The sequence below is a fragment of the Artemia franciscana genome, chromosome 8 (genome assembly GCF_032884065.1).
Source record: "Artemia franciscana chromosome 8, ASM3288406v1, whole genome shotgun sequence".
In the NCBI taxonomy this organism is placed as follows: Eukaryota; Metazoa; Arthropoda; class Branchiopoda; order Anostraca; family Artemiidae; genus Artemia; species Artemia franciscana.
The window spans coordinates 41,389,648-41,416,383 of NC_088870.1; the positions used below are offsets into that span (position 1 = coordinate 41,389,648).

Here is a 26,736-nt window from a genome sequence, read left to right on the forward strand (position 1 = left end):
AAAATTAATATGCAAATTTCATTTTAATTATTTATGTGCGGAGAGCCAAGATCAAAACATGCATTAATTAAAAAACGTCTTTTAAAAAAGTTTTTTTTAAAATGAAACTAAGGAGCGACATTAAAACTTAAAACGAACAGAATTTAATCCGTATATGAAAGGGTCTTTTCCTCCTCAACGCCCCGCTCTTTACGCTAAAGTTTTTTACTGTTTTAAAAAGTAGAGTTAAGATAAAGAGTCAAACTTGAGCGTAAAGAGCAAGGCGTTGAGGAGGAAAAGCACCTTTCATATACATAGTAATTTCTGTTAGTTTTAAGTTTTAATGTCGCTCCTTGGTTTCATTTTTATAACTTTTTTTTTCGAGCCATCTATTAAATAATTTTGAAATGATAGAAATTTGTCTCATAAAAAGCTTAAGTAAACAGTTCTTTTTAAACTACGGTGGATTTTCTTTTTACACACAAGATAAGTTTCGACATTGATAATAATGTCTTAATAAACTATGTTCTGAAGTTTGTTGTCCCATATGCAGGAAACCTTCATTGAGTCCTAAGTTATGAGCAATATTAGCCAAAGCAGGAGCCGATGGCTTAGCATAATCCCGCCAAATAATTCTCCAATTTTCAGAGGTATGCTGTTTTATTATTTCTTGGTTGAGACGGTTCAATTCCCTCACTATTTTCAAAGCATATTTTATAGCAAGCGGTTTAATTCTTCCTTTTAGTGTCAGAATTCTTGCTCTCATCCTTGAAGCTGGTATTCTTCTTCTTCTTCTTATTCAGCAGACGGGCTTTTCAGTCGATACTATTTAGCCCTTTTCCTTTTGGCTCACTCTGTGAGATCGACAGAGCTATGGAGCTGGTTTGTCTTATATGATTTGTATCTGCTCTGATTTCTTGAAGTATATATTTGATACCAGCAGTTGAATTATAAGAGAGTATATATTGATCTCTGTGCTCTGCGGGAGAGTATGGTCAGCAAGACTCTTGGCTGTTAGTGGAATTTTGTGGTGTTTGAAGCATTCTAACATTTTACATCGCAGGGTATACTGTGCAGACGTCAGCATATTACATTCAAATAGGCAGTGATCTATTGTTTCATTCTTAAGATTACATGACCTGCAAAGGGGGGACGAGGGAACTTCGCCACTTGAATTAGGGATCTGATATGAAAATGCCTGAAAATTTAGCCCAATTGAACCTGACCGAATCCTATGATAAATCTTGGAAAGGTGCTTACTTGGGAAAGGTGATGGGGTAGGATTCTTATTATTTATCAGTACCTCTGTAAATCTCCAGCGGTAAATATCTCTAATGGGGATTGGTCTCCCACTTGGCTGGTCAATATTTAAAGCATTTTTGGCTATTTCATCTGCCTTATGGTTACCTATTATACCTGAGTGGCTTGGAATATACTGTATATGAGTTAAAATACCTTTAGAAGCAAAAATATCAATAATCCTAAGACAAAGAAATGTGTCAATATCCATCTTATTTTGAGAAGCTGACGAAAGAAGCTCAAGGCTTGACAAAGAGTCAGAATATATTATAATATTTTTAATATTAACTTTCATATATTCATTAACCATGAGGAAATCTAATGCCATGATTATGGCATTTAGCTCGGCAGACATTACAGATGAGCTACCTTGTAATCTCTCTCCTAAATCGATATTATGGGTTGGGAAGAATGCTCCGCTTACCACTTTCTCATTCATTTTGGACCCATCTACAAAAATTTGGAAATGGTTTTTATAAGCAACATTATTTAGTTCGGCAAATTTTTTCTGAATAAAAGAAATGGGGGTAAGTTCTTTGGTCCACTTTGAGAATTCAGTCTTTATTATGGGGGTTGACCAACTCCAAGGGGGGGGGTTTGGGGTAATGTGGGTGCAATAGATTTTACTGGCACTGGGAACTTCTTCTGGATATTTGCATATTCATTTGCAACACCTCTAAACATAGATGGATTTCTTAACCAGTTATGCAGGGTATGAGAATCATTGGCTTTAATTTTTGTAAGGTACTTAATTAGTAGAGATCTTCTTCTTTAATTTATTGGTGATAGTCCACTCTCAGTAAGCAGAAACTTAGTTTTTGTTGGTTTCCTAAGACCAAATATAAGACGAATTATATCATTTTGCGTCGTTTCGATTTTTTGCATATGGGTCTTAAGACAAGCACCATAAACTATGAGACCATAATCAATATGGGGTCTTATTTATGATTTATAAAATTGGAGCAGTTTTTTCTCATTACAGCCCCAAGGTGTGGCTAGTAGCCTTTTAATTATTCTTATTTTTCTATAGCACTTTTTTATTGTATTTGTGATGTGGAGGTGGAAATTTAGTTTTTGGTCAAATATGAGCCCTAGGTAATTAATTTGATTGTCCTCTGGGATAAGTATTCCATTTAATGTTAGCCTAGCATCATAATGATTTCGCTTAAGGTGGAATTGGATAATTTTTGACTTTGTGGGTGCAGTAGGTAAAATGGACTTTTGGGAGAACTTTTCAAATTGGAAAAGTGCATTTTGCAACTTTGAATGCGCACGACGTTTTCTTTCTACCTTCTTCTTCTTCTTCAGCAGATGGGGGTTTTTCAGTAGATACTATTCAGCCCTTTTCCTTTTGACTCACTCTGTGAGACCGACAGAGCTATGAATCTGGTTTGTCTTATATAATTTGTATCTGCTCAGATTTCTTGTAGTATATCTTTTGATGCTAGCAGTTGAATTATAAGAGAATATATATTGAGCTCTCTGCTCTGTGTGCAAGTATGGTCAGCGAGACTCTTGGCTGTTAGTGGATTTTTGTGGTGTTTGAAGCATTCTAACATTTTACATTGTAGGATATATTGTGTAGACGTCAGTATATTACATTCGAATAGGCAATGATTTATTGTTTCATTTTTAAGATTACATGACCTGCAAAAAGGGGACGAGGGAACTACTGCAACAGCCCAAAGATTTTCTTCTTTTTCTTGTTTGGGTTTACACTTTCGTAAGATCTCATGACTGGAAATAAATTTCGAGCACTGCAGTGCGTTCCTGCAGCTGAACCTTTTTGACCAGTATGCTGAAACTGTTTGTTCAGTACGCAACATGTTATTGGATGCGACACTTTTTACATTCGGCTCGTAAAAACTTGCAAAAAGACAAGCTTTCTTGCCCTAAAGTTTTTACATAGCAAACAAGTGGTTGCCGCATTTTCCGCCTAAGAAATGCAGATAGAAAGTGATTACGGGCTAAAATTCAAACAAGATGCAGCGTGTATAACTTTCTGCCAAAAAGTAGGATGTAAAAGGGATAAGGAGTTTTGGAATTACTCGTGGCTCAATTTGGTCCACAAATCTTACAGACCAAAAACTCTTTCAAAATTCTAGTTCAAAACAGGGCACATTATGCTTACCTTCGTATTAAAGAATTAATGGCAGAGTTAGAGCTGCCTCTGGCCTACTTTATCTTTCTAATCATGGTGATTGAATTTTTTGTTAGATTTCGGTTCAACCTGGACCCTTCTTGATCCTTCTTTGGAAACCGTGCATGGTTAGGGTTCAAACTTGATGCAAAACACCCCCCTTTTATGTTATAGAGCAAGTGGAGAGGTAGTAAAGGGATTTTTTGTTAATGGAAGGATATATACCTACTCTGGTCCTCCAGTCATTTACATAAAATAAGACTTTACTGGTCTTATAAACAAACAACCTGAAACATGGGATCCCTCCTCCCTTCCTTCCTATTAGTGGGGCAGTAAGAGACGTAAGACTAAATTAAACAGGGAAATACAATTTTTAGAATCGACCCAAGAAGAATGTGTTTGAGCTTTCGAAGAATTCCAATATTTCTCGATATTTTCATTTTAGGTTCACTAATGGACACTAGTTCAACTGAGTGAACCCCTTGAAAGATAGGTTTCAGAAAATTTGGGGCAAGCCTGAGAAATTGGCGGGAAAGTCAGGAAGTTTAAAGTGGCTGCATTAAGGCAATAACCTTTTTCAAACAAAATAATCAACTGAATACAGATCTTGGAATCCGCTCTGAAAACAGTGCAAGGGTACTGTTGTCAGTGAAGGCAACTAGAATGTCACCATCAATGGATGGGGATTTACAATTGTGGGCATTGAACGATTCTGGGTGACATCGACGACAGTAGACTGTTTGTTTTTGGCTTTTTCTCGTATACATAAGATCAGTAGCATGAATTAAAATCTAAACTGGTACTAGAACTGATCCTTTTAAGACCCAAAACTAAACCTGAGACGATGAACGATCAAGGAGAATCACCAAAAATTATATGCAGCGCTAATATTATCTCTTGCACCACAGTGAAATAATTTTAAGAGAAGGATTTGGTGTGTCAGGAAGTCAAAAACTATTCGGACGTCAAAAAATACAGTGCCAAGAACTTAGCAAGATAGAAATGGCAAGACCAGAATCAAGAGTTGAAAGTAAAAAAAAATAGAAAAGGGGGTTCAAAAGCTTACTCAGATTGAATGCTTTGCATTGAAGCCGAAGTGAAAATCATTAAGAAATCCTTTATTCTGGAAAAGAAAACAGACGGGGAAGCAGAGCCTTATAAAAAAATTTGCTAAATACAGACAACAAAGACATAGAATAAAATTAACAAGGTTTCTTCGAGGCCCATCTTTAAAGCAAAGACCACTTGAGCTTATATGAGTGAACTGAAAAAAATTATATTTTTGAAAGGTAGATTTACAATTCTAGCCAAGGGAGAAATAGTTGAAACAAAAATGAATTTCACTACCTTGGAGGATATACAATCAGGATCTGAACCTTATCATCTATTCACAAGCTAACTTATTTAATCTCAGAAACCTGCTCCTGAGCCATTTATTTCAATAAGTTGGGCTTAGCTACGATCGGGAATTAGGCTAGAAATAAAAGTTACTTAAAGAGGAACTTACTGCAGAAGCAGATGTTTTTTCAACTATTACAAAATAAGAGGCGAATACCTTTTGAAAGTTAAGTACCTCCTGAACAGCTGAGTCTTTAACTTTAGAATTTGGGGGAGGGGTAAAAGAAGGCTAAGACATAGGATTCAGGGCAGTACTAACAACTTTTCAATTTTTCCGAACATTCTTTCCACAATTAAAAAATTTCTAAAACAATAAAGGAGTCTAGCCTTCCAAATCAAAGAATTACATATATTTCAATAGTTTTGAAACGTTGAATACAACTTTCTTCTCCAGCTTCCGAGATCACCTGGGGTATTTCATAAATTAAAGAGAATGAATTCCATAGACCTGGAATCACAAATAGATGTAGCACATACTTTGACGACGAAAGTATTGACACGCTCATAAAAAGAGTCAAAACGCAAACAAAATTCCATATCCCTAATAAATGCAACCAATTATATCTTTGCTAACTGGGATCTAAGAACGGTTTGGTCATTAAGACCACATTTAAAGGCAGCCGAGCTAAAAATAAGAGTCCTTTGACTCATCATTTTCTAAGCACTGAGTACAGCAAAAGGAGAAATATAGTCCGAAAGATCATTTACTAGTGCAAAATTTTTCACCAAATTAAGGAAGGAAAAAATATTGTCTAGCATGTCATAGTTGAATGCGTCGGAATATAAACTGTTGGTAAGGTTCCGATTGTATAAGGTCTTATTAATATAAGCTTCAGCAGACTAGCTCTTATGGTCTCAAAAGTTTGCCAAGGACCTGTAAAAATAGATATAGGGATCCACTTTGAGATCAATACACATTAACAATAAAAAAGCCCTTCCATTGAGATTTAATTTCAGCTTTAATTTGAAGTTGCTAGAGTATGTATTTTACGATGAGAATTGCTTACCAGAAACAAGTGCGATCTTGCTTACTTTCAAAACACCAAAAGGTTTGATTATCTAATGCACTGTCCTTATGGTTGAACATGAGTTTTGGCCCTGAATGATAGTACTTACTATATTTGACGTAACTATGCTCTAATCGACTATTGTTCTTAATGCAGATCTGACAGGACCCAATTGTCGAAACTTCATGTCTTTTTTGAAATTGTCGGATTGTCAGGCATGACTTTCAGAGGAACTTAAATAAAAATCCTTTTTACATGCCCTCTGGCAATCTTTGCCAAAAATTTGAAAGTCCTTATGGGAAATTTCCAACATTCTCAAATGCTGTTAAACTGCCTTTACTAATTGACAATAGCTAAGGTCAACTAAAGTTCGAGGGTAAACAAAAACACTGAGAGTAGCGGTCAATGTGGGCGATTAGACACTTTAAGTCACGTGTAATACAACGAAAGAGTCTATAACATAATAAAAAATAAAAGGTTAAACAAATAAAATAAAGAGTTCATATTCACTGTTTCTATGAGTTATCACAGTTAATCAAAGTCAAGTTTCAAACGCTCTCTAGATAGGCAATTTAAGGATTTAAAAATATAGGGATTTACAATCCATAAAATCGGAAATTTTAGCGGTCTGAATTTAAACTTGAATGCTTAAAATCGTTAATGGCTGAGGAAAAAGCGATTCCTGTAAGGGTTGCTCTTAGAATCCGGCCATTTTTACAAAATGAGCTGGACGAGGGATGTGCTCCTTGTATTGAACCCATCAAAGATTGTCCACAAGTCCAGATTAAAGGTTCTGGTGAAGCTTTCACTTTTGACTACCTCTTTGATGGCTCATCTAAACAAGAAACAGTGTACTATACAGCTGCTGCATCTCTTATTGAGAAGATTTTTAAAGGTATGTGAAGTGTAGCTAATATTTCTATTGGTCAACACTTATGATAAAATTATAGGTTATGACCTCTTGTCTATATTTGAAAATAGGGGGGTTAGGTGAATGAATCTATCTAGAATGAGTACATACCCTCACTGATCCCTGGGGAAGTGTTTCAAACAATTAAAAACTGCACCCCCTGTAAGGGCATCAATGTTCAATGGCCTTTTATAATCTTCATGCTATAAAATTGAAACTTTGAGAAATGATCCACTGCTCAAATCAGCCTCAAAAAAAGTCTTTTGAGCCTCATGCCTTTGTTGAAGTCTGATTTATGAATTTCAAAGATTTGTAGCCTGAATTTATTTGCCTTCTTAACTTTTAAGAAAAATCATTGAAATGGCTTAAGTCTAGTTGGCTAAATTAACAGTTTTCAACATAGGCTAGTTTAGCTACAATGAAGATAGGTATATCACTTGAAGCCTTTCAGATGGGTCTACAGGCTAAATTTTATCCTGGGAAGGTATTTTGAACTACCTACCTCCACTCCTTCTCCCTCTAGAGGGCCCTGACCTTTGATGACGTTCAAAAATATATGTATTATGAAAGTGAAACCTTGCAAAATAGATCTTCTGCTTGAATGAAGTACAACAAAATTGTTTTTAGTTTCACAACTTTGCTCAGTCCCAATTTATAAGGTTTTAAAGATATGCAAAAACATTTCCTAAATTTTGAAAAAAAAAACATTGATATGGCTCAGAATTCTACTGAAGTAACTGGAATTGCATTTTCATACTAAAGGTAGAGAAAAGGCAACTCATAACTGAAAATGAGCAAATTTCAGGGCTCTCTAGAGGGAGAAGGAGTAGAGATGGGTACTTTAAAATACCTTCCCAGGATACACTTTAGCCTGTAGACCCATCCCTAGAAGTTTTATTTTCCTAACCTAACCCCTTTCTGAGATAGCAAGAAGTCACTCAACTGGAATTTTACTGCCTTTTTTATGTTATTTCATAATCCAGCAATTGCTTTTGAGGGAATTACATTTTAGCACTTAAGTGTCTCAAAACAGGCCATTTTAACCAAAAGTTAAAATCATTTCTCTAAAAAATAAAACTTTCTAGAGAGACAAAATTGCCATTTGTATTTGATTCAGGGATGGTCATTATTATATTCAGGTATTTTTATATTACAATGTTATTTTTAAAAAACTGCAGATGTCTTTTGATAAAGCCCAAAACCCTAAAAACTGACATTATTTTGAAGGGTTCTTGGCTCTTTTTAAAAAAATACTGCAAAATTGTTTCCAAAAAAAAAAATTTTTACTTTAAGACAAAAGAAAATAATAATACCTTTCCTCAGTCAGCTGCAAATGGTAATTTTTTCTTATTAAACAGTTTTTTTTAGTATGTTAAAAGTTTGGGTCACTTTGGATTGTCTTACCTTTTGGGGCCCTATCAAGAGCTCAAAATGTGACTATCCCCAGAAGCAATCATTGAAATATGAAAGAGCATAAACAATGGCATCAATCTAGTCACTTTCATCCTAGCTAAACTATGTATAAAAATGCAAATTTCAGCTCAAACAATTTTATTATCAAATGACTCATATAGTGATACTGATCAGTGGCAGTTCATATAGCTACTACTTTTTGAAATTTAGTTCTTGAATTTTACCCAATTGAAACAGTTCTTGAAATTTGCATGAAATCCTGCTGAAGCAATAAGCTAGGTTATCAGACCTGTTATCAATGCAATCTTGAGTTTGTGGTAGTTTTGCAAGAGAGAAAAGGTGTTCAAAAAGTCAAAATGCATCTATTAACAATACTTTCATGACCCAAAACAATTGTTCAGGTAATATCAACATTGACTGCTAAAAGTGGCTAGTTTAGTTGCAGTTTGCACAATGTGAAAGAGGAATAGGTTGCTGAAATTTTGTCAAGAAGAAGTTTTCAAGGTTGGTAGATTGACCTAGACAGAACTGTTCCTAGTGTTGGTGGTGCCTAGGGAAGAATTAATTGTAACACTCCCTTCAAAGCCAAATATAAGCAAAAAAGCCAAATCAAAGTGAAAATTTGATTAAAGTGAGCAACCCCCCAGCCTTGCCCCCTCTTTTGGCTGCAGCACCTAGGGAAGCTAACCTAGTTGCCCTTCTTTGAATGGTTCTAGACCTAGGTAAAGAAAAAGATGATCAACAGATCAGACAGATCTAGAAGCAAGGGTCATGGTAGGAACATGGGAGTCAATTTTTCAATTAGGTATGACCAGTTCCAGTTCCAAAAATTGTAGGGAGGTATATGGACTAACAACAAGTCCTTTCACCTCTTTGACTTCTTCTTCAGAAAAACTAGCTACTGGAAGCGCTATTCTGCTCCAGTCTGCGAACAATGGATATATACGATTATGAACAATAATAAACTGTTATTGATTGTGGGAAGTGCGAGTACCTGAGCTACCTGTCCCCAGCAGTTTAAGGCACTAGGCCGGCCGGTACCAATACGGCTCTTCCTACTCATTCCCGCTCTCTTCTGCACAATCAAAAACTATGGATAAATTGTGTCCCATTAAAAATTGACTTCTTCAAGCTTTAATCCTTATTAAACAATATTTCTCTTCTTTAAGGTATCAATTGCTGCCTTAAATATCTTACGATCAATTTGCCATGGCAGGTTAGAATCCAGGATAGCTGTATAAGTATTTGGAATCTTAGCCAAGGAGCAGAAACGCTTAAGAGCAACAGTCTCCTCACTCTGAGCCTGGCAATCAAATAAAATATGCTGGATTGTTTCCTCTGTTGAAAAGCAGATTCGGCATAAAGGGGAATGATGTAGCTTCCAATTAAATAACAAGCTATTTAGAAGTAGGGCACCTGATTTCAGTCGGTAATATAGCACTGTATTTAATCTTGTATGAAATGGAGATAACATTAATGTACTGTGATTAACTTTGGATCTTTGCCTAATAATATCTCGTGAATTGAGGTCAGAGGAAGGACTAGGAGATAACATGGAAGCCTTTGCTGCTAGAGAATCAGCCATATTGTTATATTTTATACCTTTATGACTAGGAACATGTTGAAAATAAACTTCACTTTCCTTGATCTTAAGATTAAGAAGCTGTCTTCTAATATTATATAAATCTTTGTCATTAGCAATTCTATTAATATTTTGGATCAGTAGTAATGCTGATTTAGAGTCAGAGAGACAGAGTATATTTTCAGATTCAATGTTATAATTTATAAGAGCATCCAAGGCCAGGCGGATGGCACATAATTCAGCAGACAGGATAGAAGATCCCAATGGGAGAGGAGAATAAATATTCAAATTCAGGGATGGGATACATGCTCCTGCTCCAGCTCTTTCCCTCTGGACGGATCCATCAGTATATATTTTTCTATAGTTGGGGTAAGCCTTTGAGATGTGTTCAGCCAAAATAGTCTGGATCTCATAATTAGGAATCAAATCTTTACTAATAGAGATAAGTTCTACTTGACAGCTTGGAGGACTCATTTCCCATGGGGGGGACTCAGTAAAGGGATATGCATGAAGCGAATGTTGATTCCAGTTTGGGACCTCCAGTTGAAACTGATTCCATGATGAATGGGCATTGGGACAGGCTGACTTCTCAGCAAAGGTATGTGCATATACAGCATGCTTGGCTCCATAAGCCTGGATTTGCGAGAAATACTTTATCCTTAGACTAGATGCTCTTTCACTTAGGGACACCAATCCCGACAGTGTTCTTAACTTTGACAGAGGAGTATGCTTATGCACACCCAAAGCTATTCGAATAGCAGAATTTTGTAAAGATTCAAGGATTTTGAATGAGGATGGGGGACGAGCTGAAAATATTTGAATCCCATATTCTATATTTGAACGAATATATAATTTGTAAAAATCCAAAATAATCTTTGGGTGACATCCCCACTTACTTCCAGCAAGTCTTTTTAGAATACAAAGTCTCTGAATAATCAGAGATTTCAAAGAATTAATATGTTCATGCCACTGCATTTTAGAATCCATTAATAAACCAAGTAACTTCACTGAATTGCAATATGGGATCTCCCTTGAGAAAATTGTCAGTGGATTAGGAGGATCTAGAGTACCATTAGTAAATATAATGGCTTTAGTTTTACTGATTGATATTGGAAAGCCAAATGCTAAAGAGAATCTCTGGACTAGACTTATATCATGTTGAATAAGGCTTTGAAGAAGGCTAATATCCCTTCCTGACTTCCAAATGATCAAATCATCTGCATAAAGGCCAAATGATGCATGAGATACTTGAAATTCAGAAACATACAAGTTGAATAGAAGAGGACTCAATATTGCACCTTGAGGAAGTCCTCTCGTAATGGGGCATTGCTCACTTCTAGACTGATTTACTTGAACGTAAAAATATCTATCAGTTAGAAAAGACTTTATAAAACTTACAAAAGGATACGGGAAGTCAAGATTTATTAGGATTTCCAATAATTTATTGTGGACTACATTTCCATAGGCATTCGACCAGTCAAACAGAACAGCCATTGTGACATGTCTTTTTTTGAGGGAGTTACAAACATCAGTTTCTAGCCGGGTAATGTTATCTAAAGAGCTATGTCCTTTTCTGAAACCTGTTTGTTCACTAGGAAAGAGATTGTTGACTTCAGAAAACCACTCAATTCTTGATAAGACAAGCCTTTCCAGAACTTTACTAAAGGAAGGTAATACTGATATAGGACGGTAAGACTTGAGATCATTAGATGAATAAGAAGGTTTTAAAGCTGGGAATACCTGAGCAATCTTCCAGGCATCTGGGAACTTTTGACTTGACCAAATAAGATTATAAAGACTTAAGAGGGCTGTATGAAACACCTTTGGGGACTCAAGAATCCACTTCATATAAATACCGTCATAACCTGGGGAAGACTTGATGTTAAGAGAATTAAGTGCTACACAAAATTCATCTTGGGAAAAAGGTTTCATCAGAGTACCCTTATAAGAACAGGTAAGAGGGAGATTACAAAAGGGAGGTCGGCTGGGATGAAAGTCTGAGCAATCATTTTTAAAAACATTGGTAAACAGATCTGCCTTCTTTTTATCTGATACAATTGGATATCCATCCTGAATGATATCATATCTACGGTCATCATTAGGCTGCTTTCCACTATTTAGTTGGCTAATGAAATTATGGACCTTTGAAATTGGGGTTCTAAAACTGATACTTGAGCTGAAATTCAGCCATGTACTCTGTTTAGCTCTCCTACAAATTAGTTTCACCTTAGCACATGACTGCTTATAAAAGATTGCTGTTGACTGAGATGGGTGCTTTTGAAACATTTTACGAGCCTTTCTTTTTGCCAGAACTGCAACCCTACACTCATCATTCCACCAATTCTTGGGTCTTTTGGAGCCATTGTAAAAACGTACCCTAGTCATTGGAATTGCCGATTTAGCTGACTCCAGCAGGATTGATCTCAAATTAGACTCAATGGCATTAATATCATAATTAGGAGAAACAAAGGAAAAATCTACTTCATTTAATATCTCACGAAAAAGGGACCAATTACCTTTGGAGTTGATAAATGTAGGGACGTAGGGTTTGGGAGTGTAGCATAAATCTTGAAATGATGTAAGAATTGCACAATGATCAGATTGGAGAGACGACACCTTTACCATCTGAACTAAATCATAATATGAAGAAGGACCTAGAAGCAAATCTATAGTTGAGAAAGAGTTAGAAGAAATATTATACCTGGTCTGAAAGTCAAATGGAGTGAAAATCAAGGTGTCAGGAAAATTGGACAATATGTACTCTATTCCTCTTCCTGCTTTGTTGCTACCTGCTGATTGTTCCCAGAGAGGACTGTGGGCATTAAAATCACCAAAAATACAGGTATTATTACCTGATAATTCTGTTTCCAAGATACTTTGGATGTCCTTACTCCCACATGGATTATAAAAGGATTTTATGGCAAGATGGTTACCATTAGCTAAGGTAATTAATATGCCTACAACATCTATTTCATCCCTGTAGATAGTTAAGGGTTGAGGGGAGTGTTGGATTGAATCATGAACAAAAATTGCCACACCCCCTCCCTTTCTGTTAGTTGATCTATCCTTCCTGTAGCACTTGTACCCAGGCATTTTGATTTTCTTGTACTGATGAAGATTAGTCTCTTGTAGACAAATAATTCCTATTCTCTTATCATTTGCACATTGGATAAGATCAGCAAGTTTATTTGAATTTAAAGAGACGCAATTCCATTGTAGGATCTGCAGCTTAGTTAACATAGGAAGGGTTGAATAGGTGACATGCATGATATTTTGAGAGAATGGATGATAATTCTGTTCCTATTTCATTGAAAATAGAATTGGAAAAGTAGTATTCTGCAATTTCTTTTGTTATACTGGCTTTTTTTATCTTTAGCCATATTTGATTGTAATATTAGGTCCACTGATGCAACATATTTAATTAAATTAGTAATATGAGGTCCAACTCTATCTTGCATAGTTATGGCTTGAGTAGAAATATTAGGAAAAGCTGCCACTCTTTCAGACCAAGATTTAGGCTTAGTTTTAGGATTGTTGAGGGATGGGCTAGCTTCAGCCACCTTGGGATGCTCCTTAGCCAATGGAGGGTAAGAAGTCTCAGTAGGAGGTATGAGTGCCTGATTTGGGTGGTTCTTGTGGACCTGTAGCCAGGGTTTTTGAGGAAGGGCTAAATTCCCTTCTTTGGCCTCATTACCTCTTGGACCTGATGGTACTTTGGACCGCTTGGCCAGCTCCATTGCAGCTATTGGGAAAGGAACATTTTCTTGAAGAGCAATCTTTAAAACTTTAGCTCGTTGAACATATTTAGGACATGAATTGTGATCTGTTGATTGATGTCTACCATCACAGTTTGTACATTTAGGCACTTCAGTGCATCTACTTTCTGTAGACAGGGAGTGATTACCAAGGCAATTAGGGCACCCTGGCACAGAAGAAGAACAATACTTAGATGAGTGACCAAGCTTAAAACATTTTGAGCATTGAAGAGGTTTTTCTTGGTATATTTTATGAGCTTTTTGCTGACCAAAAAGGAATACTGAGTCAAATTGGGAACTAGCAGGTAGGATAAAGAGGACACTCTTACTACTTCTTGTTCCCTTAGAATCTAGTTTGCCCAAGTCGTCATTTGACAGTTCCAATGGTATGTTGTACAGTACTATTTTCTGAGAATTTTTCAGGGTTGGTTTCCACCATTCAGGTGTAACAGGGATATTGCCAATTTTATTTAGGCTAAGGGCTTTGTAGGCTTCATTTCTGTCTAGAAACATAACCATTAGTGAACCATATGTTCACTAAGTCATAGTCATAGTCATAGATAGTCATAGATTTACTATGACAATAGCAAATCTTCCAAGACTTGAATTGAAGTCCAACTTTCTGATATCCAGTTTCTAGGAATTTATAAATTTTGGTTATCCACTGAAGAGTTTGGCTAAGGTTCAAAATAAGATAATATTTTTCAAAAGGCTATCACAAGCTCTAATAGAGCAAAATAAAGAAACAAATACTACAGCTGGGCAAAAGTAGAATAAACACCAATCAAGTATAAAAATGATCTATAAAATTTTACACAAAAGAAAAAAAATCCAAGTACAAGAATTAAAATGAACTTTATGCAATTAATGGCAAAAACAGAAAGGAGGAGGGATAAAACAAAATTACAGACTAGAAGAAAAGCATTGCCAAATTTTTATTCCAAGTCAAATACTGTAAAATCAAAAAACACTAAAATCAAGTCAAATCAACTGTCAAAATGAAATATTTACAACTAAAGAAAGGATTGTGCTGCAGACAAGGTCAAAAATGAAATAGAGCATAAGTAAATATCACAAATGGGCAAAATAAAAGTGGTCAAAGATAAAAAAAAAACTTATGCATGATTATCGTGAGCACACACAAACAACTAAGATAAGGGTAAGAGGAGTTAATTTTGGTGCAGAACATAGTTCAGGAATTATTAATACACTCCAGAATAAACAAGGTAAAACTTTTCTGGGACTATTTTGAATTGGAGAACTGAGACTGTATCTAATTTGCTATGTAATAAGGGTTTCAACTGTTTCTTTTAACTGAGGTAGCCTACACTGCAACTCAACCATTCCTTTTTTCATACACTTTTGTTTAACTTAACTGGTTCAGGTGTAAGGAATATCAAATATCAGTTTACAGGTTATGAATGCTATAGCTTTTGGTTGTCTTTGAACAAGACAGTCGCTAGTTATGCTATGGGTATTGACTATTGGACGGGAGGAAGGTGTCTCATATTTTGATATTACTCTGGACCTGCATGTCAAGTTGAAAATCAAAAGGGGTCCTTAAGAAAGATTTGAAAAACCTGGCGGTATATCGTAAATTCTGAAAATGTAATTTCTGAAGGGGGGTGGGGAAACATGTGCAGTTATCTTAAAAAAGTATGTTAGAAAATTTTTTGCTAATAATTAGGTTTTCCTCGGTTTTCCGAGGAATTGATGTCTGTGGATTGGGTCTGCTGTTTATTTGTGTAGCTGGAATCATGTACTACTCCCCTGCCTAACTTGGATTTTTTTTTTGGGGGGGGGGATGTATCGGTTTGTAATGTGAGTGTACAATTTAAGAAATATTGGATGGATGAATTTGTTTAATTCTTCATTTTGTCTCTCCCCTGTTTTTTCCTGGTCATAGAACCTCAAGGGAGAAACTAAATTGAAGTATTTTTGTTTTTTTTTATGTAAAATACTGTGGATTTTGTTAAATAGTATATATATTTCTTGTTGTTTTTTTTTCTCAATAAATTCGATTCAATATCTAATTCCAATTAGTGTAACTGCCAGCAGTACCTCTATAATTTTTTTTTTTAAATGCACACAGCCAATATTATTACCCATCAAGCTCATTTCTTTTGGCTACGGAAAAGAAAGAAACTGAAAACATCCTTGATCTGGACTAGAAGTAATGTCTCTGGAACCTAGTCCTGCTTATTAGCGATCAAACCCCCATAATATGCGTGCCTAGGTAGTACTTGAAGTATGATTGACTCTTATTAATGATTGGGGTAGTAGAGTGTAAGGTTACTTCGTAGTAGTAAGCACAGATAGTCTGATCTTTAGTTCGTTTTTCTATGAGTATGATGTGGATCACGATTTTAACTTGACTGTTTTAGTTATTTTGCTGGTCTAATTTTCCATTTTCTAAATTATTTGCTTATTTTTATTTTTATTTTATATAGCATTATGAAAAAGACGCAGATGGACTTTGTACTCACTTGACAATTAGCGTACCAAAGAAAGGGAAGCAAGATTTTTTTGTGGATAGAAAGGCATTTGAAGAGGCTGGATGGGTTATCCAAGAAAATGATCTCGTTGTAAGTAATGAATGTTAGTTCCATTGAGTCCATAATAGAACCGTTCTTTCCTCATAATGAATTAAACAATTTGTGATGATTCAGGACCTTATTGATTGTACACTCCCTTTTTTAGGTCTTAGAGTCAAAACATTTGATTGTATCTAATTTTCTCATTTTCGGAAATATTCTCCAGAATTAAGGGCTAATACTTTAAAATGGTAAACGTGGATGAGGCAGTGAATGATCACTTTATTTTGTGAGGGGTCTGTGATTAACTTCCTTACTTGAATATAATTCAATGCATTGCGTATACAGAGACACATACGCACACACACAAACATGCACAAATCCTAAAAACCTTTTAACCAAATCATTGTAATAGAATTTAATTAAAACAAACGTGCTTCAAATGGATCCTGGGCCAGTTCATAAAGGTTACTATGATAGATTTTTAAGATACAAGTGACTGAATATTAAAGAAAGAGATAAAAAAAAGACGCAAAGGGACAAAAATAAACAAATTCATAATTTTAGAAATCTTGGTTGCAACCTCCTAAAAAACCATATCTCCATTCTGCCAGTAAAAATAATATAGTTAGGCTATTTTTATTTTGAATCAAGTACAGATGTTTCCTTTTTTAGGTTACTGTTAATTATTTTGACGCTTATATTGCAATTCTGTCTTTGCACAAGCAAAACAGAGTTAAGTGTTTTTCATAAATGTTGTTTGATTTGAACCGAAGTCGATTTTGGGCCTATTGGAAACCATCCGTGAAACGTGTAGTCTGCATGTTGTTGGTTTTTTGTTCTTTTTTTTTTGCTTTAAGATATCCACAATACAATTTAAGCCTCCTGTTTATAACATGTGATTGCTGAAGAGAAATGATGAGATACTATTTTAGAATGGTATTTTAATGTATGGATATGTTCCTTAATATCTTTAATTCAATGGAGATAAAACATGCAGAAGAAGATACGTAAAGAAAGAGAAAGGCGAGACTAAGTCGTTTTGACTGAAGTAAAGAGCGACATTTAAGCTTAAAATGCACTGGAATAATTCAAGGGTCCTTGGGTGGACCCATCAATTGACCATTGCCTGGAGATGCGTGGTTAAGGTTTGATCTTGCTGCTGCAAAGCTGACATGGGGATTTTTTTTTATTGTTAAACTTTTTAAACCTATGAAAGAAATAAATTATTCAAGGTAAATGGTTGGTTTTCACTCGGAAATTTTGATTGTGTGATATAATATGTTTATTTTTGTATTGGAGAAAACAAGGGACACGCAAAATTAGAGCAAGAAATTTGGACTGTGAAAGCTGTACGTCCAAACAGACAATAGTCCGTGTCGTAGAAAATCATCAAAACATTGGTCAATTCTACTTCTTATGCAATAGGATATTTCTTGATGCTGAATCTTTTAGAATATACACCACTATTTTTCACGTTTTTTTTTCGAATATTTTCTTCTAAGGAGAGATTATTTACAAAATTCAAATATTTTAATTCTAAAAACTAAAATATGGCTTTGACAAATCTGATATACTTGATTGTCATTTTTGTCCCTTTTGTCCTTTTTTATGTAAAAATAGAGATTTATAGCCTAGTTTTCAGTAAAGTGCTAAATCTGTTACAATATATGATGGAATAGTTCTTGGAAACGAACTGTAAGTAAGGAACGACTCGGCCCAATAGTAACTGAAATTCTAAAAAAACTGGATTTTGGTAACAATAAATACATCAAAAGGTTTAGCTTTATATGCTGATTCCAAAAGGATTAGCTTTTTAGGCTGATTCCAAATATATAAAATTCATTATGTTTTATGTTACTCATCAAAAGCTACGAGCCGAGAAAATTACCAGATTTTCGAAAAAGAGGAGAAACACCTTGGTATTTTTTGCCAGATGAATAATTACGGTTTTTTTTCAGATGTGATTTTTTTGAACCAACACTCCTAGGAGACTGGGAGAGGGCTCATCTGAACGGAAATTAAAAGTTACAGTGCCCTTTTTATGTGACCAACAAATTGAAGGGAAACTAGCCCCCTCCCATGCCGTTGTCCCCCATAGGTCTTCTGGTCAAAATTTTGAGATAGTCATTTTGTTCAGTATCGTTGAAAGGTTCAATAACTCTGTCTTTGGGGATGACATGACCTCCCAGAAACACTGGAGAAAGGGAAATAGGGAGAAAGTTATGAAATTTGCCCATTGGTTACATATTATATTTTTTTTATGGGAAATATGCCAATATTTATCTGGGGGAGATATTTTTGAGAGAATTCCCCATTAGGATGGAAGTTTCCTGGGGTAGACTTTCTATGAGAAATTTTACACATGCGGAATTTGCCAGAACTCATATACAAAATTCGTTTTATTCATTTTACTTTCTCGCTGGCAACACTATTCTAGAGCTAGAGATGCTCTAGGGGAATTTACTGAGAAAATTTTCAGCCAAGCTGGAATTCTCTGTGGTATTTTTATATGGAGCAAAGGATTTCAAAAGAGAAAAATTCTCCATGGAGAAATTTTCCGTGGGAGAAACTTTCCATAGGGGGATTCCTGAGAAATATCCACCCGGAGAGATTCCACCATGACCTAAAAACGGTCAGAAACTTATTAAAGAACAAGTAAGCGAATAATTTTCTGGGGGGGGAGGAATTCGCAGGGAGGATGAAATTGTCCAGGGGTGATTTCCCGAGGAAAGATTTTTAGTGGGAGTAACTTTTCATGGAATATTTTTTCGAGGGAGGAGGGTGTGGATTTCCAGGGATTATTTGAAAAACGATCAGAAATTAAATGAAAAAAAAACAAGTTTGTTCCTACTGAAAGTAAGGGACAACATTAAAACTTCAAACGAGCATAAATTATTCAGTATATGAGGGGGACTGTCCTCCTCAATACCCCGGTATTTTCTCTAAAGTCTGGCCTTTTATCCCAATTCTTTAAGAACGACTCTTGAAACACAAAGGCCGTTTAATTAGCCAGAACCTTTTTAAAAGTATTAAAAGCTTGAGCGTGAAGAAAGGGGCATTGAGGAGATGACAGCTCCCCCCCCTATTTCTGGAATAATATCTGCTCGTTTTAAGTTGTAATGTTGTTTCTTATTTTCAGTAGAAAAAAACTTGTTTTTTTTTTATTATTTAGTATAATTTGTAGCGCGGCAACCTCCTGTTTACAAGGGATAATTTTTGAACGTTTGAAGTTTAAATCTCGGTCTCTACTTCAGTCCAAAGTAAACTATTTATTTATATGTAATTGCCTTCAAAACTAATGTTTATAATCACCCTTCAAATTTTGAATGTTGCAAATGATCGGTCTTGTGATCAATTTCTTAGTTGGATTACAAACAGGATTAACAAACAGCTTGGGTCACAACCATGGCTTGTTCATAGTTGAATTTTGGATTAGAAAGAGACAAAACTCAGTACAGCACTATACCCCAGACAAATAACTTTTTAAATCTTAACTTTAGTTACTATGTGCCCTGGTATATTCTATACTAGGTTTCAGCTATATTCGACGAAGCAATGGGCTAGATCGATCCTTAATGTAAATTTTAGTTACTATATTACCTGGTTTGTTCTTTGCTTGGTGAAGGCTATCTCTATAGCCATGATACCGGTGCAACTTACTTAATCCCTATTTATTATGAACTATACTAATCCTTTATGTAAAAATATCCTGGCGTAATTATAGCTAACATCATAATATTACATTTACTTTTACGCCATATATGGTTACAACCTACGATTATGACGTCATTCATCAATCTTGTACAGGTTTTATATAAAAAATAGATACTATTTTAAAAATTATTTTTGTTAATTACAAAAGTATGTATTTTTAAATACATCAATTTCCTTTAAAATAAGTCATTAAACAGCTCTCTGTGATGTTCTAGTACCCTGCTAGCTGCAGAGGAAAAACAAATACCTTCGATGCAAAATATCTTATCTTGTTTTCCCGCTTATCTTGTTTTTAAAACCAATATATTTTCTTTGTTGCTCAAGCCAAGGAGCTGTAAGTTTCTATACAGGAGTTTCCTACAAGGTGGTTCTAATAGTGTAGTTTGTGTTTCGACCTGACTTTTTTTTTAGGAGTTATGGGCTATTGTATTTCTTAGTATGGGACGTCATTGTCTTTTACTAGGCATTGTCTTTTACCTAACCCGGATAAGTATCTATCTAAAGACCAATAATTCAACCTTTGAAATTTGACCACAAGTGGATTAAAATATAGATATTGCTGTGATTAAAAGTGTTTATAATTAAGATTTATGATATAACTAGCTGTTGGGATGGCGCTTCACCCCCCCCCCCCCCCCCCCGCGTGCGTAAGTCGTTACGCGCCATTGTAGTTGTGTCCCTATGTCCCACCTGTGAATATAGATATATATATATATATATATATATATATCTATATATATATATATATATATATATATATATATATATATATATATATATATGTTTTTAACTACGTAAAACTTGCGAATATACTACATTATTTGCTGTCCCATTGTCTGTGCATATAAATAGATTGTCAGGTTTACCGACTCTTGAACATGCAACATATAATGGTCCATGGGAAAACAATCCGTATTCAGATCTATACCTCATGATTCTAATGATTACCCTTGAGCTTTGTTGATGGTGATTGCTAATCGACCATTCCCTTTGTTGCCGTCGTCATTTATATATCCCCCTGTGCCCCCCGGCGTCCCCGTTGTAGTTGTGTCCCTGTGTCCCGGTCGTCATTTATATTCCCTGTGTCCCGGTCGTCATTTGTGTCCCGGTGTCCCAGTCTGTGATTTCTCTTTGAGTGTCCCGGGCGTCATTTATATTCCTTGTGTCCCGGTCGTCATTTGTGTCCCGGTGTCCCGGTCTGTATATACATTCGTTTTTGAATTGGTCTTTTTTTTAGTTTTTAGTTTTTTACCTTTTTTTTAGTTTTTTTAGTTATACCTCATGATTCTAATGATTGCCCTTGAGCTTTGTTGATGGTGATTGCTAATCGAACATTCCCTGTGTCCCCGTCGTCATTTATATATCCCCCTGTGCCCCCCGGCGTCCCCGTTGTAGTTGTGTCCCTGTGTCCCGGTCGTCATTTATATTCCCTGTGTCCCGGTCGTCATTTTTTTCCTTTTTTTATTTTTTTTCTTTTTTAGTTTTTTTAGTTTTTTAGCTTTTTTAGTTTTTTTATTAGTTTTTAGTTGTTTTTTTTTCTTTTTAGTTTTTTTGTAGTTTTTACCTTTTTTTTTAGTTTTTTTTTTTACTTATGTCCTGGTCGTCATTTATACTCCCTGTGTCCCGGTCGTCATTTGTGTCCCGGTGCTTTGTTGATGGTGATTGCTAATCGAACATTCCTTGTGTCCCGGTCGCTTTCTCTTTGAGTGTCCCGGTCGTCATTTATATTCCCTATGTGCCGGTCTCCCGGTCGTCATTTGTGTCCCGATGTCCCGGTCTGTAATTTAGTCAGTCGAAAACATGACGTCAGTCAACACACAAAAATGACGTCACCCGACAGACCCACACACACAGAGACAACTTATTTTTATATATATAGATGTTTGCCTACATTGAGCAATCCTTGTCAATTGTAAATTTAAATTTATCGTATTTTTTTCTGTATTTGAGAGAGACTTATGCATTATTAAACAGGGAGCTCTGACGTCGCTTGATTTTTAGGCTTCAAAAATCTTACCCTGCGTTATTGATTCGTAGATATGTCTTCTTCTTAGTTAAGGATTTCTTTCATTTTGTTTATATTTTTTATTAAATTGACATCATTTTCTATGCAACTTAGTAGTTTCAAATCTTGTTTGCTGAAGTTTTTTTTTTTTTTTTTTTTTTTTTTTTTTTTTTTTTTTTTTTTTTTTTTTTTTTTTTTTTTTTTTTTTTCAGCGAATATATTTCGTTTAGAACAAGTAAGTTCAGTAAAGAAAAGAAGGAGAAGAGAATAAATAAGCATCAGGTTGGAACTAATGAAAAGTCCCAAAAAAGTTTTTTACAGCAGAAAAATAGCTCCTTTTCAACTTTGCTTAGAAAATAGTAATATAGTGACGTATTTCACGAGTGAAGGTTTTCACAACTTGCTACTAAAAGCTATTTATTTTTAGCTCCGAGAGTGTATTGGGAAAGGAGAATTCGGTGATGTTTTACTAGGATTCTACCGTTCAGAAAGAGTGGCTGTCAAAATGCTTAAAGATACCAGTCGGGCAGCTCAGAAATTCTTAGCTGAAGCATCAGTAATGACGTGAGTAAATTTTATGTACTCTTGTCCATTGCAACCATATTTTTAGGTCATAGATGGAAACAGGTATGATCCTAGAGGAGAAGTGGGGGTGTAAAAATCGGGAAAGTTGTTAAGTGTTATAAGAAGTTTCAAAAATAGTTCTTCAGTCTTTGTTTTACTATGTGACTCACTGAAGTATGTACGCCTGCCGCTAGCCGGCATAATACATAAGTATTCTGCCAAATAATAGGATATAAGTCCTATTATTTGATAAAGCCAGCATTGGAGTGTTTTTTTTTTTTTTTTTTTTTTTTTTTTTTTTTTTTTTTTGATTAGATCAATACGTCAAAGTTGTAAACAAAGAATAATATAGACACTGGAGTTGAAGATCGAAACTTGAAACTTATATTTTTAAAGGCAGCATTATAATTATTTTTAAGCATTAATATAATATTTTAAATAATTATAAATGTTTTAGATATAACGCAGTCTACAATTAGTTTTATGCTTCGAGTTTTATAATCATGTGTTTTTGATTCGCGAATACTTTTCAATGGTGCTTTTAAGCTGTTAGAAAAATTCACTAACAATTTTTGTTTTCTAATTTCAGTGATGTATTGTTCCTTCGAATTTTTTTTATTGGGTGAGGAGATGAAGAAGATTCTCCCATCCTATCCTATATATGTCCTGGTACACTGTTACTGGTACCACCCCTATCACAGCACAAAGTCGCCTGAGGCTAACGCAACTGCCCGAAGCCCCTGTTTGGCTCTGGGCCATATTTATCTCAAGGTTCACCACTTCTTGAGGCCTTACAGTATGCAGATTTAAACAGCCTGTCACAGTACCAGGACTCATTTCTTCATTTGTAATAACCCCAGATTTAGATACTTCTAGGATGTAAGGAGCCGAGACCTGACCTGCTTTGGGTGCCGAGTACCGAACATCCGATTATAATTTTTACATCATGGATCATATTAAATATCGATTGGAACTTAAAATTAATTCTTACAACCTAAGTCTCTCTAACCATTCAGATTACAACCATTCAGACAACCTAAGTCTCTCTAAGTCTAATTTTTTTAGACTTAGAGATGCTGTAGACAAAGTTATAAGAGAAGAACAGTGCGATTTTAAAAGGTAATTAATTTAAGGTAATAGCTACGTATGTTGAAAAAATGAAGATATTACACTATTTTATGATTGCACATGGTAAAGAATGTGATTAAAGGCTCTTGTCCTATGTCAAAAGTTTTAGTTTTCGAGGGTAATAGCTACGTATGTTAAAAAAATGAAGATATTAGACTACTTTATGATTGCAAATGGTAAAGAATGTGATTAAAGACTCTTTTCCTATTTCAAAAGTTTTAGTTTTCCTGGGTAACTTAAACTTTTGAATTTGAAACTTAGTAAAATGCATTATAGATATTGTGGTAAGAAGGGGTATCTGTGTTCAAAACAGCTGCTAGGGAACAGTTAAATGCTTTCAAAATGTTACCACGAGCTTTTCACGCTGTTTTCAGTGCGTTAGGAATTCTTTCACACCAAGAAATTATTTTACGTTCTGTTTGTGCCTCCGTGGCCAATAGAATGTTGGTTCTTTCATATGTTACGCACGGTACTTAGAAAATAGATTAAGTCTAAATCTATATATGTATATGTCGTATTGTATGCGCATGTATTTGATTAAAAATAAGATGGAGTAGTGGATACGGGATGGTTTATTTATACAAGCTTAGGAATTACGGCGTATAATCGCCCAGTATAGATGACTGCGTGCAAAATGAAGAAGATAAAAAAAGAAAGATAAAAAGAGCTGCCAAAATAGATGTTTTTTCTTTCAAAAAACAGAAAAGAAAGTAGAAACAGGTCACTGTTTTTGACGGACCTGTTTCTGTTTTTTTTTTCCGTTTTTGTTTTTTTTTATTTTTTTTGAAAAAAAAAACCACAAATCACACAGCTCGTGGTAACGAACTGTAGTAAGGAGCGACCCAACTCAATAGTAACCAACTTCTATAGACTTTTACTTTCTTGAATAATCTGGGATTTGAGGACAGCAGCTGGAAGCTGCTGAAGCTGAGGAAGCTGCTGAAGACAGCAGCTTCTCTTACTCTTGTTTACAAAATGGTCTCAATTATATCAACAAAATTTCAAGTTTCTATCTACAAAAATGTGGAACTTCGTATTTTTTGCCAGAAGACAGCGCGGGTGCGTGTTTATTTGTTTTTTTGTTTGTTTTTTTTGTTTTTTTTTTCCCAAAGGTCATCGTATCGACCAAGTGGTCCTAAAATGTCGCAAGAGGGCTCATTCTAGCGGAAATAAAAAGTTATAATGCCCTTTTTAAGTGACCAAAAAAATTGCAGGGCACCTAAGCCCCCTCCCACGCTCATGTTTTTTTCAAAGTCAACGGATCAAGATTTTGAGATGGCCATTTTGTTCCGCATAGTCGAAAACCATAATAACTATATCTTTGGGGATGATTACAACCCACAGTCCCTGGGGGAGAGGTTGCAAGTTCCAAACTTTGACCAGTCTTTACATACAGTAGTGGTTATTGGGAAGCGTCCAGACGTTTTCAGGGGGATTTTTTGGTTTGGGGTGGGGTTGAGGGGAGGGGTCTATGTGGGAGGATCTTTTCTTGGAGGAATATGTCATGGAGGAAGAGAAATTCAATGAAAAGGAGGTGGGATTTTCTAGCATTACTATAAAAAAAAATGAAAAAATAAACATGATTTTTTTTTTTTTTTAATTGAAAGTAAGGAGTAGTATTAAAACTTAAAACGAACAGAGATTACTACACATATGGGGGGTTTTAAAAATACTTTAGCATAAAGAGCGAGGTATTTAGGAGAAGATAAATACCTCGCTCTTTATGCTAAAGTATTTTTAATAATTTAAACTATTTATTCTACGGCCTTTCCGATTCAGGGGTTATTCTTAAAGAATTGGGACAAAATTTAAGATTTAGTGTAAAGAGCGAGGAATTAACGAGGGGACAAACCCCCTCATATACATAATAAAAATATAAGAATATAAAAGTTTGTTACGTAAGTGAATTCTTAAGTTACGTATAATTTTTGCTAATAAAAACGTTCGTTAAAAATTAAAAGTTCTAGTTGCCTTTTTAAGTAACCGAAAAATTGGAGCGCAGCTAGGCCTCCTTCCCCACCCCTTATTTCTCAAAATCGTCTGATCTAAACTAAGAGAAAGCCATTTAGCCAAAAAAAGAATTAATATACAAACTTCATTTTAATAATTTATGTGCGGAGAGCCAAAATCAAACATGCATTAATTCAAAAACGTTCAGAAATTAAATAAAAAAAATACTTTTTTTTAACTGAAAGTAAGGAGCGACATTAAAACTTAAAACAAACAGAAATTAATCTGTATATGAAATGGGTTGTCCCTTCCGCAATCCCTCGCTCTTTACGCTAAAGTTTGACTCTTTACCACAATTCTACTTTTTAAAACAATTAAAATTCTACTTTTTAAAAAAATTCTGCAATTCTACTTTTTAAAACAATATTCAACTAAAAGCAAGGAGCAACAATAAATTTAAAAAGAAAAAAATGTTGTTTCTGTATGAGGGGACAGAACTGCTTCCTCCTTATCCCCTCACTCTGTACGCTAAAGTTTGACTTTTTCCCAATTCTTTAAGAACAACTGCTGAACCACAAGGGCCATTGAATTGTAATAAGAAACTTTTTTTGAAGCACTAAAAACTTCAGCGCAGGGAGTAAGGGATAGAGGAGAGTGCAGCCCTCTTATATAATACAGAATAATTTCTGTTTGCTTTAATTTTTAATGTTATTCTTTAATTTCAGTTATATTGATTTTAGGTTTAATTTTGATCGTTTTTCAACTCATTTCGGAAAATCCTCTTCGTCCTTCATGGAAAATTTACTCGCAGAATTCAACCCCCTTCCCTCTACCCAAACACAAAATTAATCCCATTCACAATTCCATCGTGGATAATTCACTGAGAATTTAGAAAAGGCGTATATCAAAAATATCCATGTGAATAAAGATGAACAGGAAAACAATTCAGATTCATTCTATATTTATCTGAAGGCTTTGTGAGGCTTAGAAAACTTTGCTATTAAAATGTACTCTTTGAGGTATCTAACTCCCAATCTACAAAACGACACATTTCGGCTCCTTTGTAACTGCTAAAACGCACTTATAAATCATTTTAGTTAAATGGGGCCTAAAAATAAATGTAAGAAACACTTTAATGTAATAACATAATCAGAATGACCTCGCAACAACATTATTAAGGCTTTCAGGACTTTTCAGGAACGAAATGCATAACCGCTTTGCAGTACTTTCTCTACACCTCGGAAGCTCAATATATAGATTTTTGATACTCATTAAATTAAAAAAAGCAAATTTTTTAAATGAAAAGTAAGGAGCAACATTAAAACTTAAAACGAACAGAAACCAACATAAAAACG

The 26,736-nt window shown here is 35.0% G+C and overlaps 1 protein-coding gene across 1 annotated transcript; it reads left to right on the top strand.

The window, feature by feature from the left end:
• Window positions 1–6,525: 6,525 nt before the first annotated feature.
• LOC136029833 (tyrosine-protein kinase CSK-like) lies at window positions 6,526–22,337 on the top strand. The gene is made up of 3 exons (XM_065708290.1): window positions 6,526–6,718; window positions 15,934–16,068; window positions 22,167–22,337. The coding sequence occupies exons 1-3, from the start codon at window positions 6,545–6,547 to the stop codon at window positions 22,305–22,307; spliced, it is 450 nt and encodes a 149-aa protein (XP_065564362.1). The 5' UTR covers window positions 6,526–6,544; the 3' UTR covers window positions 22,308–22,337.
• Window positions 22,338–26,736: the final 4,399 nt, after the last annotated feature.

What these genes read in the sequence shown, in the direction of transcription:
- LOC136029833 (XM_065708290.1), top strand. Translation starts at nt 6,545, where the DNA reads ATGAGCTGGACGAGGGATGTGCTCCTTGTATTGAACCCATCAAAGATT. An exon ending in TATTGAGAAGATTTTTAAAG is followed by an intron (nt 6,719 to 15,933) that starts GTATGTGAAGTG and finishes TATTTTATATAG; the next exon opens with CATTATGAAAAAGACGCAGA. An exon ending in TCCAAGAAAATGATCTCGTT is followed by an intron (nt 16,069 to 22,166) that starts GTAAGTAATGAA and finishes ATTTATTTTTAG; the next exon opens with CTCCGAGAGTGTATTGGGAA.